Source organism: Phoxinus phoxinus (genome assembly GCF_949152265.1).
Source record: "Phoxinus phoxinus genome assembly, chromosome: 22".
NCBI classification, from domain to species: domain Eukaryota; kingdom Metazoa; phylum Chordata; class Actinopteri; order Cypriniformes; family Leuciscidae; genus Phoxinus; species Phoxinus phoxinus.
In genome coordinates, this window is record NC_136897.1 from 24,541,617 (window position 1) to 24,561,152 (window position 19,536).

Genomic DNA, 19,536 nt, shown 5'->3' on the forward strand with positions numbered 1-19,536 from the left:
TCAATTACAAACTGACCCTGAGAAACATTCACAGATGCAGGCTAAAACTTGACAACTAGCCCCGTCATAAAGACAGATCTATTCAAGTTAAATAGTCATAATGATTTATTTATGAAAGTAATTGTGTAAGGTGACCTCTTTAATGCAGTAATATAATGTTTAGTTTACCTGCTGCTTGCAAACAGGTTGTATTTCACGTGGTGACTTGTTCCCTTGCGGCAACCACGTGTGCGCGTGTGTGTGTGTGTGTGTGTGTGCGCGCAAAGGACAGTTTATGTTTTATCGTCATTGAAAAGTGCTGGCATGCATTTTTTTCTATATTTTTTTTCTTGTGTGTGTAACATGGCGGTATAATTGCTTCCAATCCACAAAGCGCTTAAGGAAAAATAATTAATACTTGTCGCATTTAGTGTAAATTATAGCAACAGAACAAAAAAAAAAGGCTTTGTGCCAATTTTATAAATACAAGCTACAAGCCAAGCTGCTCTGTAAAATATAATACTATGAGGCTATGTCCCTGAAAAAAAAAAAAAACATAATAAAATAACATGTTTTATTCTGAAAATGTTTTAGATAGCTACAAACAGGGTGCGATTATGACAGTCAAAACATAAGGCCGGAGGGGGCGTTTATTCTTTTACACGCAGGTACTTTTCAATCGTGATTTAAACGTCTCATTAACCACAAAAGCTAAATCACGAGATAGAGAGAGCAAAAAGCAGTTAGATAGAGCGCAAATTTTCACCTGTTGCCAAACAGGTGGGGCTAGAACTGAATAGCGCGTTTACCTGAGGAGGTAACCACAGCAAATGTAGGCCTACAAACGATTATTACGGTAAGATAACAAACATGACAAAATGTATATTACCTCAGCCGAGATTTACATCACAGATAGGCCTATCCTAAAAAAAACACGTTAACATTTTATTTACAAAGTCTATTTTTTACGGTTAGGCCTTAACTGTTCGCTGCTGAACCCCACAAGATTACACGACGAAAAATAGCCTATTAGCCTGCAAATTCCTTTTAGACAACCCTGAAAGACAGTTTATTGTTCTGACTCACCTATACTTCTTTAACCACCCCAACAGAGGTTAAGTTTGAACTTTTTACAGCTTTCAAACAATAGACTATTTCAGTAAAATAAGTTTGTCAGCGCGCGGATTTCAGCTTGCTTGCTCGTGAACTAAAGTCGCGTTCGCGTGAGTAACCTCATTTTATTAACATATCACAAGTAGGCCTATATAGCCTAACAAAAAACGTTTAAAAATAATTTAAGACGGATAAACACGAACATTATCAGTAGAAAATCATTTAAAAATAGGCCTAAAATCACTCTGGATAAATATTTGTTTCATTTGTAGAATTATTTTCCAAAGGAATAAAATGTGCTGCAATACACTTGGATTTTTGTGGTATAAATTGTATCAAACTCCCTTCAAATCCGGCGAACGTGTAAATTTATTCCGTAGCCTAAATACGCGCATGCATTTTATAAAATCGGAATCCAGTAGCTACAATTGCATGAGGTGTATTTTTATGGGTTTTACCTTTCATGGCAAACCGACTCCATTGCATCATAAAGTGACTGTGTGTATCTGCAGGAGTTAGATAAGCCTATCTCCTCCACACACACAGGCAATTAAAGCCTGGACCGTGTGTGTGCCTCTGAAGAATAACGGCACGAGCCGGTTGTAACGGGAAAATCTATATGGTCTTCTAGAAGGGAGAAGCTTCAACCGAGATGCTTTCCATACGTTTGCAATAATTAAAGCGGTTGCTGCATCTAAGACAATACATGATTGATGGAAAATACTGAAACAATAAGAATCCATGCGCAAATCGTAAAATAATTTAAAAAAGGTAATAGATAGCCTAATAATAGTAATTCCAATCTATATTAACAACAACGAAAAACTATAGACGATGTTATTGAAGGCTGTTCATAAAAAAAAAAAAAAAACGGAAGACACATGCAGAACATTTAAAATTCTCTTCCTCTTAATTGTACTTACTCGTGTGGCCTCAGCTTTTTTCCGAAATATTTCCTCCATATTCTGCGCCACATTTTTCACCACTTTTGCGCCGTCAATCTCTTCTATTCGCACCGATTTCTCATGTTCCTTGTATTTCTAAAGAGAAATAAATTGGTCATGTTACGCAATGAATATAGGCTACACACGACAGACATTTTACTACATTTTTTGTGTCAGTGTAGTCAAGCTGAATGACATTTTGTTAATAAAAAATATTTTGAACAACAGCATTACATTTAAAATATAAATAAAACTGTTGTTTTCTGTAATTCAATCAAATCAAATACCTAAAATATAAATTTTGAATGCAGCTTGTCAATAGTAAAAGAATGTTGCATGTAGGCTTCAGCAATGTATTAATACAAAAATAAATGTAGGCTATTCAACTCTTAACATTGCACATTAACATAGGCTATAATAAAAAAGGACATCAGATCACAAATAGAATACATTTTTTATTTATTTAACTGCATTCATATTTGCACACTTTAACACAGTGGATCACTTTGTTCTTTCTTATCTTTGCTGTGTGTGTGTGTGTGTGTGTGTGTGTGTGTGTGTGTGTGATCCTGGTAAACCCTAGAGTGTGGTGACCAAATGTCCCGACAAAGATTATTTGTGACCTTATGGGGACCTACGTTTTTGGTCCCCATGAGAAATACAGCTTATGAATCATACAGAATTATGTTTTTGTTTGGTTATAGAATTTACAGGTTGTACAGTATAAAAATCCATTTGGAATATTCTCATAAAACATGAAAACACAATGTGTGTGTGTTTCACATTTCAGTTATCAAATAATCTCAATGGAAATCTTATAAGAAAGTCTCTGCTTTATATGAATATCTAAAGAAAATCTCCTAAGATATTAAAAAGCAAATTCAGACAAAACAGAAAAGAAAAATATAAACTTAACAAAAATTACACGTTTAGCTCAAGATCTTTTATATAGTGATAAAAATTTGCACAAAGTAAATTAGATGTGGGTAACCCATAATCATTTTTTCTTTTAGTCTAATGGATAGTGTGATACCCTTAAACATGAGTTTAAGTGATCAATATCCAGCATAAGTAAAATTTTCTGGGATAGTATATAGGGGCATTTACATATTCAAATCTGAGGGAGGGAAGCAAATATGTGTGGCAGCGGAAGATGGACGGACGAGACGTTTTTTTTTGTGTGTGGTAAAAATGACGAGAGACAGTGATGGAGAGACAGGGGACAGTAAGAAGAGGCCTTTACAAGTCTCCGTGACCTACGCTTTGCATTGTCTCTTTGTTAATACAGCTGTCATTCCCATTTGAGTTAGTACCACAAGTCTTCAGATAAGCGTGTCGTCGTGCGCCTCTCTCTGACAGCGGCCTCTCCGATTGGCCGATAAGACCAATCCTCTCCAGATAACGAGCTCAATCTTGTCCCTGTAATTGGTGGAACTGCTGCTGCAGTGTCTATTATTGGTGGAGGAAGAGCGTTGTGGGTGGGCTGCTTTGGGGAGGGTGGGCGTGGCTTGTCCAAAGGGCCACGCATTGTTGGAGGGTAATTGAAATGGAGTCAGAATTCAGTAGAAAGATAATAAGTTGTCAAGCCTGGGCGAGTCTGGATAATGAACTACACTTCAGACAACGCTGAGTCTGCAATACAAGCGACACCTGAAGCAACAGCACTCAATGGGCGTTGTGATATTAGACTATTCAAACACACTCAGGCATCGACGCCTGCAGGCTTACACCACTTCACTATATAAAAAAAGCCTTTCTGATTAAAATAAGTTCATGTTTAGTGAAACATGGACATAGATTTAATGAAAAAAAAAACACTCAATCCCAAAACGTGTGCTGCACTGCCTTTCTGATGAAAAGTATGCATTCACTTTTTGAAGACAAATGGCCATAAATGGCATCAACACGCACACACACACATCGCATCAAAACACTCTTGCACATCTCAAATCCCAATAAGTGTTCAACACAGTCCTTTAAACTAAAAAAAAAAAGCATTTCGTTTAGTGTTAAGTGAAAATTGGACATGCATATCATGAAAAAATGTGTGGACAAAAAAATGTGACAGGGCACATCTAAAATCAACATGTTACACAGGCCTTTCAGATTAAAAAAGGGCCTTTTCCCCGTTTCCAGTATGAGAAAAATATGAATACATGACTTTCTCAGTTTTTTTAAGGACATAAATCACATGAAAACATGAAAATTTCACTAAATTTAAAAAAACAAAACCGAATGTGAATCCAAAAACAGGATATACATTAACAGTATGCATAAATGTCTGTCTCAGTTTTGTCAACAGGATACACACACACACGCGCACACACACACACACACACACACACGCACACGCACACGCACACAAAGAATACATATGGGGACATTCCATAGACACAATTATTTTTATACTGTACAAACTGAATATTCTATCCGCTTACTAACTCTAGCCCTAAACCAACCCATCACAGAAAACTTTCTGCAATTTTAGATTTTCAAAAAACATCACTTAGTATGATTTATAAGCTCTTTTCCTAATGGAGACAAAAAAAGGATTTCGAATATTGCCATCTTTGTGGGGACATTTTGCCTCTTTACCGTAGGATTTACCAGGACCACACACACACAAACACATTACTAGTTCCACAGTCCTTGTAACTTACAAAATGTCTTGTGATAAAAAATGTCTTTTCTGTAAGCAAAACAAATTCGCTTTTTTTTCTTCTACAAGACAAACGTACATCAAATAGCATGAAAACACACACTCTGGCACATATCAGACCCCCAACATGTTTCTAACACCAACACCCCCCTCCACACACACAGATCGTAGCACCACGCGGCAAATTACCCCTTTAAGAGAGAGACCATGGAGAGTTATTGAGGCGGAACAGTTCATTTCACGCCTGTCCTGCCTCCCCACCCCTCACCGTCCCGTCCCGGCACCCTCCCCAGCCCCCAAAAAAGCCATAATCAAAGCCATTAATGCTGCGTTCGTCAATAGTGATGATCACCCCACTGATTCAAAACACAGTAGAGAAATAGTCCCGGGGAGTGTCCCAAACTACCAGATGCTCCTGGACAAAACAGGTTTTTGCCATCATATTCTCAAGATGCTGCAAAATTATTCAGTGTAAAGATGCCTAATGGTAAAGTATTTGTACAATCTGTTATTTTGTTGGGGCGAGGTGGAAATTTCAGCGATTGAAAGCAACAAAGGGTGACATTTGTATGCCCCCCCCCCCTCCCCTTGTGTAAAAATCAGGTAATTTTGCATAACAAGCTTAATGATCACTCTTAACGATCCTCCTTAATGAACCGGCCTGCTGCCTCATCCCTCCCTTTCTGCTTCCAGCTCTTCACACAGGCAGTTTATTGGCCCTGAGCCCCACCCATCGGTCACGCCCACTGAGCAGGATGATGGGAAAAAGTGCAAACATACGCAGAAACCGCAATGAAGAGAGAACACAACTGGCTGGGACATTTTACAATGTGTTAATGTGTGTGTGCGTGCGTTTAGGCTGATGATGAAGATCATTCTGGGTGGGATGATGGAGCGTGTTCATTATTGATGCTTTTGGCTGAATCAGGAACAGATTTCCATCTTAACTCTCACCTTAAAGCGATAGTTCACGCAACAATGTGTCATTTTTTACTCACCCTTATGTCATTCCAATCCAAACCCATATGTTGTATTTTATCATGTAGGTTTTTTTTTTTCAATGAAAACTGAAGGATAGATTATGAACAATCTTCCCTCGTTTCTTTTTAATACAGTTCATAGTAGGGATGCACCCAAATATTTTGGGCCGATATACAACATTTTTGACAAACTGTCAAATAACCCGATTCCAATACCGATATCTGTTACTTGCCTAATTTTGTCATTAAAATAGCTAGTTTTAAATTAGCAAAGTTAAAAAAACGCATGTATTAAGGTATACAAGCTAGTTTATTGCTGCATCGTCAAATTATTTTCATTGAACATGGATTAGATCCATTTAATATTCAACAGGCCAACATTATAAAGGCACAGAGTAAGATATATATATAAAAAACTAAATAAAATACTAATACGAAACCTTGACAACCTTCAATGGTTATTTTTACTATCAAACTATATATGCTGACAAACTATATTTTGTACAGATTTCATTTTCTTCACGCAGTTTATTAACAAAATTAACATTGTATGCTGATAACAAATGGAAATTTAAGTCGATATCTCATAATCGTCCACTCCACTGAAGCTCTGAAATTTCATTTGCATTCGTCTTCAGATATTAAAATATCTTGATGTATCAAAAATATTGATGCACAATGCCATATTTGGCGTTATTGTCATGAAGTTTCATTGGTTTTTCTGGTTTTTGTAATGAATATGGTGTACTAGTTTGAATATGCACAATGGGAAATTAGATTTTTCAGTAAATAATAACCCAAACATGAATATTCTGTCATAATTTATTCAACATCATGTTGTTCCAAACCAGTATAACTTTATTTCTTCTGCAAAACACAAAAAAATATATTTTGAAGAATGTTGGTAAATGAACACTTGAGTCCATTGACTTCCATTGAGTCCATTCTATGAACAAAAAACACTAAAGGTGTGTCCAAATTCACGTACTTGTGCATTATTGTGAATAGTGTGTTCACACTGATGTAAAAAAATGCACTCAGTTGTCACAGCTTTCCTTACATTTTAAAGGGGGAGGGGCTATCAGACTCAGGTTGAGTACTGTACATATGTCGATATGAGTTTAGTATACAGTAAGTGCATAGTGTATAGTGCATCATTTGGGACATTTTTCAAAATATATTTTTATGTTCCAGAAAAGAAAGAAAGTCATACAGTTTGGAAGGTTAAGTCAATTATTACAATTTTTGGAGTATCCCTTAATATTTTAGTCTGTTTCTCACTAAGCTACTGTACGACTTTAGAAGACTCAGAGTTTAGCGTGTGGGTCATATGGACTAGTTTATGCTGTACGTTTTGGAGCTTGGCAGACATGGTTACTATGAACTGAACAGAATTTTTTTTTTTTGGAACAACATGAAGGTGTGTAAACAAAGACAGCATTTTCATTTTGGGGTGAATTATTCTGTTAACAATTACACAAGGTAAATCAGCCACATTGGTCTCGGATCAGTGGATAAATACAACACCGGTAATGGCTCTGACTGCACTATAGATTTTTCTGCAAGTAAGGGCCCAATAGCTAAAGATAGACCCTGAATCTCAGTTATAGTTAAACAATCAGTGTTTGTGGACACATGTATCCTTCACTAAGACAGACTTATCTACCTCACTAACATACATGAAAACTCCCATCATTCTCAGCTGTAATTCTCAAAGCCTGTTTCAATTTCAATTTGATTTCCGCTGTTTCATAAACAGACCCGGGTTAGTTCAGTTAAAGAGTCACGTACACACATTCTGTGAGGAGGTAATTACGACGATAATATGTGCACTGATGGTGAGAGCTGGGCTCTTATCTCACACCAACACTGAGAGACTTATTAATACTTCAGAGAGAGAGAGACGGGGTTATCTCAAAACATCCATCACTGTTTTTTCCTTCAATAGAATCCGAGAGGAAATGAAGTGTGTTCTGTAGTATACAACGCCACCGCATAGTGCATTCAAACAGCAGTGGCTATAACACGGTGTACTGGAACAAAGAAACCAGGTGGAGACCTTCGTCTGCAAAATATCGGCAGTCACATATGTGAACTTTAATCATAAAATATTAATATTGTAATGTGCCTGAGCCTTTTTTTATCTTTTGATATGGTGTTAAGAATATAGACTTGTTTATATGTGAATATAAACCATCTACGTCACAACCAAAAAGACTACATAATGTACACAACATGAACGGATATGAGAAAATAGATAAATAATCAATAAACAAATAATAAGACAAGGGCCGTCAAATGTACTCTTTATTACCCTGTCTAATTTCCCTTGATTTTACTACAAATGCTGGATTTAAAAAAAATTGTTTTAACCCTGTGACCAAAAAGCACAGTTCATAATATCAGCTGCCACCGTGTGGCTAGAGTGTTTAGCGCATCATCAGATGCTCCTTTTTCATTTATAAAGAGACACGTTTATTCAGTTATTCTATTTATCCAACTAGTCCTACACAGGTGTTTAGATGCAAAAGACAGATCGGGGGGAAATAAACTGAGTGTAATGAGCCTTATCCAAAAACTCCCCCCTCTCTCTCTCTCTCTCTCTATCTCACACACACACACACACACACACACACACACACACACACACACACACACACACACACACACACACACACACACACACACACACACACGTGTCTCAGATTATACACTTGGATGTTGTAAGGCAAAGCCATCTGTATTCATATTCAAGAAGAGGTGTGTGTGTCAATGCAAGTGTGTGTGCGAGAGCGAGAGAGAGAGAGAGAGAGAGAGAGAGAGAGAGAGAGAGAGAGAGAGAGAGAGAGAGAGAGAGAGAGAGCGAGAGAGAGAGAGAGAGAGAAGGGGAAATACCTTCTGTAAGAGCTGAGATCCTGAGTATTTTGAAGCTATTGATTTTATTTCACCACCAAACGCTGAAGCCCAGAGTTTCACCCTGTTGGGGGAAGAAGAACCCATGTAATCACTTACAACACATTATGCCACAATTACACTATTAGCAATCATAGATTACAAATAAAAGTTAACAAAAGTTAATGCAAGAACTGTTTGTAATCATTATAATGTATTCTATATGGCCATATGGGAGCATACGTGTTTGTTAAATTCACATTGTTCTCCCTTATGTTTCTCATTTTCTGTACGTCAAAAACGTTTCTATGCCATAAAAGCTTCACATACTGTATTTTCACTCTACACTATCTTGGCTTTCATTGGTGTAATGTAATGCAGCGAGGTTGATCATATCATATTACTGTAAATTATTTGGGGTTAAAATAAAATCAGCTGACTCAGCTGTTATAACATGAAGCACATTTCTGCATACTTTACTTCTTCTTTTTTTTTTTTTTTTACATTTGTACATATAACAGCAATTATTAGGGCTTCTTTCCAATATATATATTTTTTGTTTAAAATGTGAACACCGTATTATAAAAGCCTTATATTTGGACTCTAGAGATAACTAGACCCTCACAATAGCACCACAAAGCATAGTTTTAACCTCTCTCTCATTATTAAATGTCATTATTAAAAATGAACTCTTTGAAATACCGAAATAATGGCTCTCTACAAATGTCTACTTATGGATTTAATACAATTATGATAGCTTCACTATTTGCATGCATTCATGTATAATACAAGGTGCATGTATACTAAAAGCATCTTATAGAAATTTCTTGACCCTTAAAACACCATAAAGCCCTCACACAGGACAGTTTTAACTTCTCTCGGTGTCTATATACATGCATATAGATGAAATGCAATCATTCTGGCCTGTTCTCAATATTGTGCATGCATGCTCTTCTACTCACACTGATAAGGGGATCTCCGGTTGGGACCCCCGCACCCCCGGCGCCGTCCAGAACGCGCTCATCACACACAAGAGGAGGCAGTGCGCGTGCTTCCGAGGAATTCTCCGGTCCTGCTGCATCCTTCCTCCAAAATTTCTTACGCTGCAAAGGAACCGGCGGCTCGGGCAGCCTTTAGAACTCCCCCTCCCCTCGGTCTCTCTCCCCCGGTTACAAAAACAGCACCGAGCGCCAATTCAGCAGCACATCTGCCCGCCTCAGCGCGCGTGCTGCCTCCGGAGCTTCAGTCTCTCCGCCCAGCTGTCACACACCCCGAGACCTCCTGCTCGTGCTCTTTGACATCGATCCTTTGCTTTTTATCCCTGCATTGATGGCATAGATAGAGAACTAAACAGGTATTTAAATGCTTATTCTTGTGCACGAGCCTTTCTCTTAGAGCTGATTAAGACCAAATGAACTCGCGCGCTTCACTACTGGCGCTGCTGATATATGATGAACGACACTTTCGGGTCAGCGCATGCACTAAAGGCAGAAGTTTAGGGAGAGGAGAAGCGAGCAGAAAGTCATCAAGACAGTGAGTGAGGCTCTTGTAAATCTAGGGAAGGAGATCCAGTGCGGTTTCCCCACGCGAGCGCGCTCACGAGAGAAGCTGATGCGAAACTTTCCCTCGGCAACGCGCATTCCTCCGTTTTGGGGATGCTTTTGCTCTGGTGTCAAGCGGTGATAGAGATTACGTAAATCAGTTTCATATTAGAGTTTTTATATTAATATTTCATAATCACATTGATAGAAGACTAATTTACATAACAGCACTGAAAGATTCTGCATATATATATATATATTTTTTTTTTTTACTATTTTGGACACACACAATTTACTGTATTTCACCTAGTTGTCACAAGCTGCTATACTGTATCTCCGTAACTGTGATTTGAGCCCAGTTCTATAAATATCAGTAGTAATAGTAATCGTTTTTGGTTTCAAACAACTAGTTCCATTGGGAGAATCGAATAGCCTAATATTTCTGTCCTCAAAATGCTCTTATTTGAGTATTTTCATTTACTGACAATATAATTCTGCATATTGCTGTTTTAATTTATACACATTAATAAAAACATCAATACGCCCATTGATATACAGATTCAGCAAGATGCTCCTCATCAAAAGATGCCATAAAAGAGCAGATAGTACTCAAAGAAAGTAAGTGAGTAAGATTTATGACCAGCCACTAGCACTGACCTCTCGAGTCTGATGCTTAACAATGGCATCCAGGAGTTAATTGCTATTCTCTCATCTCTTTTTTTTTCTTCCTCTAATTATCACGAGCACGTAAATGATGAGGTGCATTTGCGTGTGTGTGGTAAGGGGTCTGATGGATCTGTCTCCACGCGGCCTGCGTCTTTGTGCAGTCATGATTAGCTGGTAAATGCATCATACATCACAGACTCAGCTAAACAGCGGCGACTGAAGCTAAACAACACAAGCCATACTGTACTACTGCAATACTGCTACAACGCGCAAAACTCTAAATGACATTCATAAACTTCTCAGAGTATCATATCACAGGTATCTCATCCAAATTACAAGAGTTATGGCGTGAACGCAGCAGTTTTGGTTCAGGAGGAACTATATGTCTGCTGTTTCGGTTGCGGACGGTGCTCGGTGACTGACATCTGTCTATCTCTACACAGCATGAAACGCGCTGATGATGTGTGATGTCTGCGTGGAGGTATGGAAATTCATTGACAGGCAGGTACGATATCGTATGAATGCATTCGGACCAGATGCAATGATAGGACGAACATTCTATGGTCTTCCACAGATGATAAATATACAGTATACAAATACATTTAGACCACTTAAAGGTGAACTATGCAGGTTTTTTACCTTAACTGAACAGCTTCGGAGTCATTGGAATGGTTATAACTTTTTTTGGGTTGAATGGTGTTCGTCTCGCACCCCCCATCACCTGTGAGTGGAAAAAAAACACACTTGCAACTTTGGGCCGGCGGACGCGGCGTCAGGAAGTATAGCGTGATATCAGGTCTCGCGATGTAACGGCAAAAAAAATCTCCTAAAATTCTGTCATTATTGCGCTCCCTCACGCTGTTCGAATCCAAATGAAGAAGACGTTTTAAAGAATGTCCCGTCTGCTTTGATGTGGTTGATCTACTAACCTCTGGTATCTGAGAGTCGACAACAAGTTTTTCGACAGTGTTGTCAAATATCTATTCCGAAGCTGTAGGGGGCGCTCTATAGAGAAACCTGCGAGCAAAAAGCAAGAATACAGCGAAGAAATTCCCGAAACTGCATAGCCCTGCTTTAACTTAGTGATTGCTATCAGGATGTGGAGACATTCAACTAGCATTACAAAAAAAAATCTCGAACAAATCGCCTACCCCGCCTTTAAATGTCTGCTATATGTTTACTTATAAAATGCACATCCAGAAATAGAAGTCTTACAGGGTCCTTCTTTAATCAGAATGACACAAACAATAAGATTAAGAAGTTGTGGGTCTTTCAGGGACAGAAGCAATAGTTTTAACAACTCTTGAAGCAAATCCAGTTAGTCTGTCCTGGAGTTCACTCTCGTCTATTTTAATGCGCGCCACCAAACACACAGTAATCTCTGTCTCGTCTTAATGGAAGTTAAAACTCTTAGCAGGTCAAATATAGTACATGGGCAAATGTGACATCTGGCACTGAAGGTGCTGGACCTCACACTTCTCAGCTTATCACAGAATATACAATAATACTGTATACATGGATAGAGATGCCTATAGGAGCAAAAGCCAAATATAAAACAAAAAACTGATAAGGCCTCAATGCATTGACACAGTGAATGCTTGTAAATTAGACGACTTTTGCCATTCATTTCAACAATTTACTGTTTTAATATTTAAAATGCAATGCAAACATTAACCTTTTTGCACATACTTAAAGGGATAATTCACCCAAAAACACAGTACAGCACTTCCGGGTTCTACGTCAACGCTCATTATTGGCCGGCTCCTGCATCAGCATCACACGAATGTAGTGGTTCTCAGCGTCGGCCAATAATTAGCCGGCATTGGCGTAGAACGCTGAAGCGCTGCACTGCGGTAACTACTCGAATAGAGGAGACCTGACACAGAAGAGAAGAAATTGTTGAATAAAGTCATTATTTTATGTTTTTTTTTTGCACACAAAAAGTTTGGTGGTGGTAACTAAAGGTCTGATCCCGAATGTTGATATGACCTGTTGCAGTTTTGCCCTTGATCAACACACACTCAACTCCAGGTATATAACTCTATAAACGTTACTGTTTTTTAATGTCAGCTTTCCATTTCCCAAATACAGTTTAGCTATCAACATTTGAATCACTGTAGTCACATGGACTATTTTAACGATGGCTTTTTCTACCTTTCTGGGCCTTGAAAGTTGCAATGACGTTGATGTCTATGGAGGGATCAGAAAGCTCTCGAATTTCAAAAAATATCTTAATTTGTCTTCCGAAGATGAACGAAGGTCTTACGGGTTTGGAACATGTTTGGTGAGTAATTAATGACACAATTTATATTTTGGGGTGAAATTTGAACCCTTTAACATGACCCTGTTTGCCCCTGCTGGTAGATACTGGAACGACACTTCAAGTATAGCTGTTCACTCTATACTCTGCATATACTGTCTATAAATCTATATTGTTTAATTTGATACGCCTATATTTTAAATATACACTGTATATAGCAAACAGCCACAAAGCTGAGATGTTGAATCTTTACATTTTCATTATTCTAAAAGGAAAAACAGAAAATGCAGTATTTTTTTTGTGACACTCCCACTGCAATCAAGGGAAGAGCTGGATCAGGGATCACACACCCAGGAGGACTTATTGTGTCTTAAGTACGGATCTTTGGGATTTTTCGTCTTACAGCACCTAATCTGAATAAGAACTTTTTTGTGTGTGTGTCGCCGACTTGAAGGTGCAGACAGAAGACGTGTGATGCAAAGGTGCATGTCTGATATACTTGAATGAACCAGCGGAGAAGCATATAGCTTGAAACTGACTGGAAAAACTACCAAAACTACTTTTTGCCTGTATTTTTATAAGACTTGGGGAGATGGACTCTTTCCCAGAATTCCTGAATGGCTCGTCTATCCATGATGGCTCTGATGCAAAGGTGCCCCTGCCGTGGGCCGGATTCATCACGCTGTCCCTCCTCATGGCCGTGTTCTCCATCACATCTGTCGTGTTGAACACTACAGTGATAGTCGTCACCCTCCGGCACAAACAGCTGCGACAGCCACTGAATTTTGCCCTGGTCAACCTAGCTGTGGCCGACCTGGGCATCACACTAACAGGAAGTGTGCCATATGTGGTGACCAATGCTGTGGGCTACTACATCATGGGACGGGTCGGTTGTGTAACGGAGGGATTTTGTGTTGCATTATTTGGTAAGTCTGTTTAGAGTTCATTCAAACACAAAAAAAATATTTTAGACTGTATACACCGAAAAAGCAACATTTAAAAGAAAATATGACTTATTCAAATTCAATTAGATATATCCTGATTTAGCCTCGAAGCCCAACTATTATTATTCTGTCAAATATTTTATATTTAGTGTTGATAAAGCAAGGATCCCTATTATTAGGCTTATATTTTTGCGCATTTGAATTTTGGGAATTTGTTCATATTAGTGTAGTCTTATTTGCATGAAGTTGCTAGTTCTCTCAAAATTAAGCGACATTTTTCAAACTACCGTAATACTGCTGTGGTATCAGGTACAGACTGCACTTTAAGTACTGTACTGTACAGTAGCTGTGTCGGAGGTACAGTGTGTAATTATTACTATGGTAGTTTGAAAAATACCGCGGTAGGGCCTACAGCATGATTCTTCGCATTAATATTCACCAGGCATATGTTCAAAAGCATGGAAATGTCACAATACATTTTGTATACTCTACAATGGCATGTAGCCTAGTGTTTTGTTTGTTGTTGTCTTTACCTGCTCGAAGGGTTGAAGTCGAAGAGTTTCATTGCTGACATTCACAGGAGACATTTGTAGGGTTTTATTTAATGTACTGTAGCCTATAAATATCTACTTCATCCAGCACTCTTTTAGTTTCCTGTGTCTTTTACGGTGTCCGCTACATACAATTCTGTGCGTGTGAACTCTCGGAATGATTTCTAGACTGAATCCAATAGTATCCACGAACTGATTCAACTGATTCAACACGAACTGACAGACTGACACAAAATAACCGAATCAAATAAGTGATTCATTCACGAATTGTAATGGTTCTTGTTTTTTGACTGAAGTCATGAAGTGCTTCGAAATAGTGAATTTGTTACGTGAATAGTAGCCTAGGCTAGATAGGGTTACTATGAAACAAGGCTCACAGACAGTAATGATAACTTTCAGTACCTTAGGATCGTTGATCTGGCCATTTAAGGATTTATCAGAATGAGTAAAACAGAGGGTAGCCTAGGCTACCCGAGTCTTCTTGATCTATTCATTCAGAGATCCGGTTCATCATACGTGTCATTATTATTTTTTAATCGAATAATACTTAATGCACTTTATTTTTTCATTCCCTAAAAAGAACCGGCTCAAAAGAGTCACTTGTTTGTGCACTGCACTGTGTTTTTGATTCAGTAAAAAAAGAATCAGCCCACTTGTTTGTGAATCGGACTACACTGATTGCATTTGTTTGTTTTTGGTTCACTAAAGAACCGGCTCACGAGTCACTTGTTTGAGACTGGATCTGAATAACGTTGTTTTGTTTTTCAGAAAATATTAAGACATCTACTTGTTTTACAATCAAATAACTTTTCAAGTTTTATAGTGTCCAACTGAGAAATCTGTGTAAACATCATGAGCATGATCAGTGTTGGGTAAGTTGCTACTAATCTTCAACAGTGCAATTAGATTAATGTACTAATTACTCTCTCTAAAGAGTATTGGATTACTTATTACAATTACTTTCTAAATCCCATATCAAACTCAAGTTGAACAATACACGGACAGACACAGAACTGCACTTTTGATTCTTTCAAATAAACAATAGCCTACAATTGCATAAATAATGCTTGAACTGACCAAAGTGTGTTAAGGGAGAAGGTTACATTCAGAAAAACATTTTAACATAAAATTGTATGTTAAATTAACTATTGTTTTGTATAGAATTGTTAGTCTATACATACAATATCAGAATGAACTGTAATGCAATTACAAAAAAAAAAGAGTAATCCCTTACTTTACTTTTCAAGGGAAAAGTAATTAAATTACAGTAGGCTAATTAGATTACTTAGTCATTAATTACACCCAACACTGAGCATGATCAGCCGACAGCCAGATGTTAACCTTTAAGTGAACTTGATGTCAACTTGTCCTCTTCTTCCTCTGTTGACTGCACAGGTATAACATCGCTGTGCACAGTGGCTCTGATAGCTGTGGAGCGGCTGTTTGTAGTGTGCAAGCCTCTGGGTACCATCACATTCCAGAGCAAGCACGCTGCCGGGGGGCTGGCGTTATCCTGGCTCTGGTCTCTCATCTGGAATACTCCACCTCTCTTTGGCTGGGGAAGCTACCAGCTGGAGGGAGTCGGCACGTCATGTGGACCCGACTGGCAGAGTCGAGATTTCAAAAACATGTCTTACATCATCTGTTATTTCTCCCTCTGCTTCGCTGTGCCATTTGTCATCATTGTGGTGTCATATTCATGGCTGCTCTACACGCTAAGACAAGTATAACTTTGTCCTTTTCACATTTTTGATTTTTTTTTTTTGTTATCTTCAGATGAGCTGGTTACATTTTGTTTGTTGTTTGCAGTGGTGGACAAAAGTACATTCACTAAGTAATTTTTTTTCAAATAGGCCTATCTATACTTCATCAGAATGGCCTATTTTATTTCACCTTTACTTCACTTCATTCTAACGTGTAATGTCATATTTTTACTCCACTACATTTCATAAATACATAACGTTGTTTATGGAAGCCACTCTAAAAAATGCTGGGTTGTTTTAACCCAATTTTGGGTCAAATATGGACAAACCCAAACGTTGGATAAAAAAATGCCATTTAAAAATTTAACCCAATGAATGGGTTTGTCCATATTTGACCCAAAATTGTGTTAAAACAACCCAGCATTTTTACAGAAAAAATGTATATCATAATTAAGTCATAATTTATATTTTGTAAATTATAATTCAGACATAAACAATTATGAGAATAATGAAATTATGACATACTTTATGACATTTTGCGCCATGTGACGTCTGTACTTTTGCCACATATTGTATTTTCCCATTATTTTCATCATGGTATATTTATTTAGTATATTGAAGTTTAATGTTTTGATATTGTAGGCTATAAGTTTTGGTAAAAATATAAAATGTTTCCTAATTTGCAAGTTAAGACATATTAAATGTCTGCACTAATCTTTATTATTGACTAGTGAAGGCTAGAATAAATAATAAGGTACCATGAAATCAAGTACAACCAAGTGTTTTTGTACTTTAACTCAAGTAAAATTAAAGTGACACTTTTACTGGAGTAATATTTTATTAGGGTATCTGCACTTTTATTCAAGTATTTAACTTGTGTATTTGGTCCACCACTGTTTGTTTGACAGGTAGCTAAGGTAGGTGGAGGTGCGGCGGCGAGGGCAGAGGCTACGGTTGCACGGATGGTGGTGATGATGGTGTTGGCGTTCCTGGTGAGCTGGCTACCATATGCTACTCTGGCTCTAATGGTTATCTTCAACCCTGATGTCCAGTTGCCAGTGCTGGTGAAGGTGGTACCCATATACATGGCCAAGAGCAGCACTGTATACAACCCTATGATCTACATATACATGAACAAACAGGTGAGTGAATCGGATGCAGATCAATCGTGTTCATCAGTCTGATTGGCCTATACACAAAAGACATTCATGGGGTTATTGTCTCCCAAAAGAAAGAACCGATACACAAGCCTGTATGTGGGTTTGTTAGAAATTTACATAATGTCAGCCTATGGCCCTCATTGGCTGCCCGCGATACAATGTCAACTTTGTCCTGCCCTCAAACATTGTAGTTGTAGCTGAGGCCTGGAAGAGTTTGGTTTGTGTTGTCAACACGTCAAGAAGATACCGTTTTCAGCGCTGTAGAAGCAAATTTGGTAAAAATATTACGAAATATTGCTAATTCAAACTCAGGCTCGAATTAATACGGTAAAAACCAGTGTTACTGTTCGTTACACTGTGTAACAAGCCCTGAGGAAGCCTCCGCCGACCAATCACAACAGACTGGGCCATCTGACCAATCAGAGTAGAGTATAGGCTCTCAGAAAGGAGGGGTTTGGAGAGAGTGAATCCTTTATTGAACCGTTTCAGACACTGCGAGAGAAGAGGTGATGCTGGAATGTATATTATGAGAAAATTAAAGATCAATCAAAAACTAATTGGACTTCAAAAAAGGATTCAAGTTTTATTTTTGTAATAGGGGTTCTCCAATGCCAAATATCAGTTTAAAGTAGTAAGGGGGACTGTTTAAAAATGATAACGTTCTTTTCTAGTTCCAGAGGTATGCAATACCACTTCTGATGTGTAAGGATCCCTGGCCTACAGAGGACGATGCATCTGATGTTCAGACCGTCGTGTCACCAATGAACAACAAAATCAGCCCAGAGTGACTTCCCATTCACTAGTCTGTTAGTTCATGATAAAGGTGCTTCTCTGCTTGAAGAGAGATGATTTAATGAACTCTTGTTTTCTTTCCTGTATGTATTTCCTATTAAAGATGGGGAAGGGTGGGTATTTAAAGCAAATAGGTTTTCATTCACATCTCATCTGAGAATCATTACTTGCAAATGCGATTCAGAACTAGCTAGGGACATTTTTATTCTAGACAGTATTTGATTGGACAAAGACGTGTATATACTCCTGAGTGCAAGATAAGCCAACTGTTATTTTTGTGTGTTTTTTTACCAGAAGAAAGACTACATTTCATGCTCTAAAAGTTCACTTTTGTCAACATTTAGGTTGTAGCTTATAGATGACTTCAAAGCAAGATGTTCTTTTAAACTTTTTATTCATCAAAGAATCCTGAAAAACATTATAAGATAATAAATGTTTCTTGAGCAGCAAATCATATTAAAATGATTTCTGAAGGATCATGTGACACTGAAGACCGGAATAATGATACTGAAAATTTAGCTTTGATCACAGGAATACATTACATTTTAAAATATATTACAATAGGAAACATCTATTTTAAATAGTAATAATATTTCACAATATTGCGTTTTTTGGTGAGCAGAAGAGACTTCTTTAAAAAAAAAACATTTAAAAATGTCACTAACCTAAAACTTTTGAACGCAAGTGGAACTACAAATATTGAAGTTCACTATTATTCTAAAACCCTTGAAGAGTTACTGTAAGTTCACCCAAAAATGTAAATTTTAAAGAAAAAGAATTCTGAGATTTCTGTCCCTCCATTGACAGCTACGCAACAATGCTTCAAAAAGTTAATAAAGAGATCATAAAAAGTAATCCATATTAATTGAGCAGTTTAGTCCACATTTTCTGAAGAGAGAAGAGACTCGACCGCTTTATATGATGAACAGATTTAATTTAGGCTTTTTGTTCACATAAACAAATAAGCGTCAAAGTGGTAGTTGCGTAGCGGTCAATGGAGGGCCAGAAATCTCTCAATTTCATCAAAAATATCTTCATTTGTCAGAGCAAAGAATGCAAAAAGAAGTGCTGCTTCAGGGTGTGAAATCTCGGTGCTCTTTGGTTGTATGGGATACAGAATCTAATAAGTTAGAAACTCAAAGGCACTCGAAATAAGTAGAAAAAAGTTAAAAAGCCTTTATTTCATTGATGGCTCAAAACATTAAAATGGTGAGTGCCTTGGAGTTCCTAACTTATTAATACTATCCCTTTAAATTAGTCAAGAACACTACATCATCTGATGGTCATCTAGATCCCAAAGCCCCAGATGAATTTTGCAAAATAATCTGATTAAATCTTTCTTAATTCTTTTC

At 37.7% G+C, this 19,536-nt stretch overlaps 2 protein-coding genes across 6 annotated transcripts in view; one reads left to right on the forward strand and one right to left on the reverse strand.

Moving 5' to 3' along the window:
• cacna2d3 (calcium channel, voltage dependent, alpha2/delta subunit 3) overlaps positions 1-10,102 on the reverse strand; it is a 44,799-nt gene extending 34,697 nt beyond the window's left edge. Inside the window, exons 1-3 of one of the 4 annotated variants that reach the window (XM_079598387.1) lie at positions 9,530-10,102; positions 8,571-8,652; positions 2,016-2,132 (exon numbers count right to left, since the gene is read on the reverse strand). In XM_079598387.1, coding sequence (XP_079454513.1) covers positions 2,016-2,132; positions 8,571-8,652; positions 9,530-9,648 — 318 coding nt within the window. In that variant the 5' untranslated portion in view covers positions 9,649-10,102. Of the gene's footprint in view, positions 1-1,065; positions 1,195-1,550; positions 1,686-2,015; positions 2,133-8,570; positions 8,653-9,529 lie in introns of those variants that run through there. The other 3 variants (XM_079598386.1, XM_079598389.1, XM_079598388.1) reach the window with 3 other exon arrangements.
• On the forward strand, positions 680-18,797 carry parapinopsinb (parapinopsin b). Of its 2 annotated transcripts, none has more exons than XM_079598391.1 (5): positions 680-835; positions 13,617-13,960; positions 15,925-16,253; positions 17,141-17,374; positions 18,064-18,797. In XM_079598391.1, the coding sequence occupies exons 2-5, from the start codon at positions 13,627-13,629 to the stop codon at positions 18,178-18,180; spliced, it is 1,014 nt and encodes a 337-aa protein (XP_079454517.1). In that variant the 5' UTR covers positions 680-835; positions 13,617-13,626; the 3' UTR covers positions 18,181-18,797. The 2 variants fall into 2 exon arrangements, with proteins under 2 accessions (XP_079454517.1, XP_079454516.1); XM_079598390.1 differs by lacking the exon at positions 680-835 and adding an exon at positions 13,402-13,516.
• The last annotated feature ends 739 nt before the right edge of the window (positions 18,798-19,536 follow it).

Coding starts and splice junctions, on each gene's coding strand:
- parapinopsinb (XM_079598390.1), top strand. Junction 13,961..15,924: donor ATTTTGTGTTGCATTATTTG/GTAAGTCTGTTT, acceptor TTGACTGCACAG/GTATAACATCGCTGTGCACA. Junction 16,254..17,140: donor TGCTCTACACGCTAAGACAA/GTATAACTTTGT, acceptor TTTGTTTGACAG/GTAGCTAAGGTAGGTGGAGG.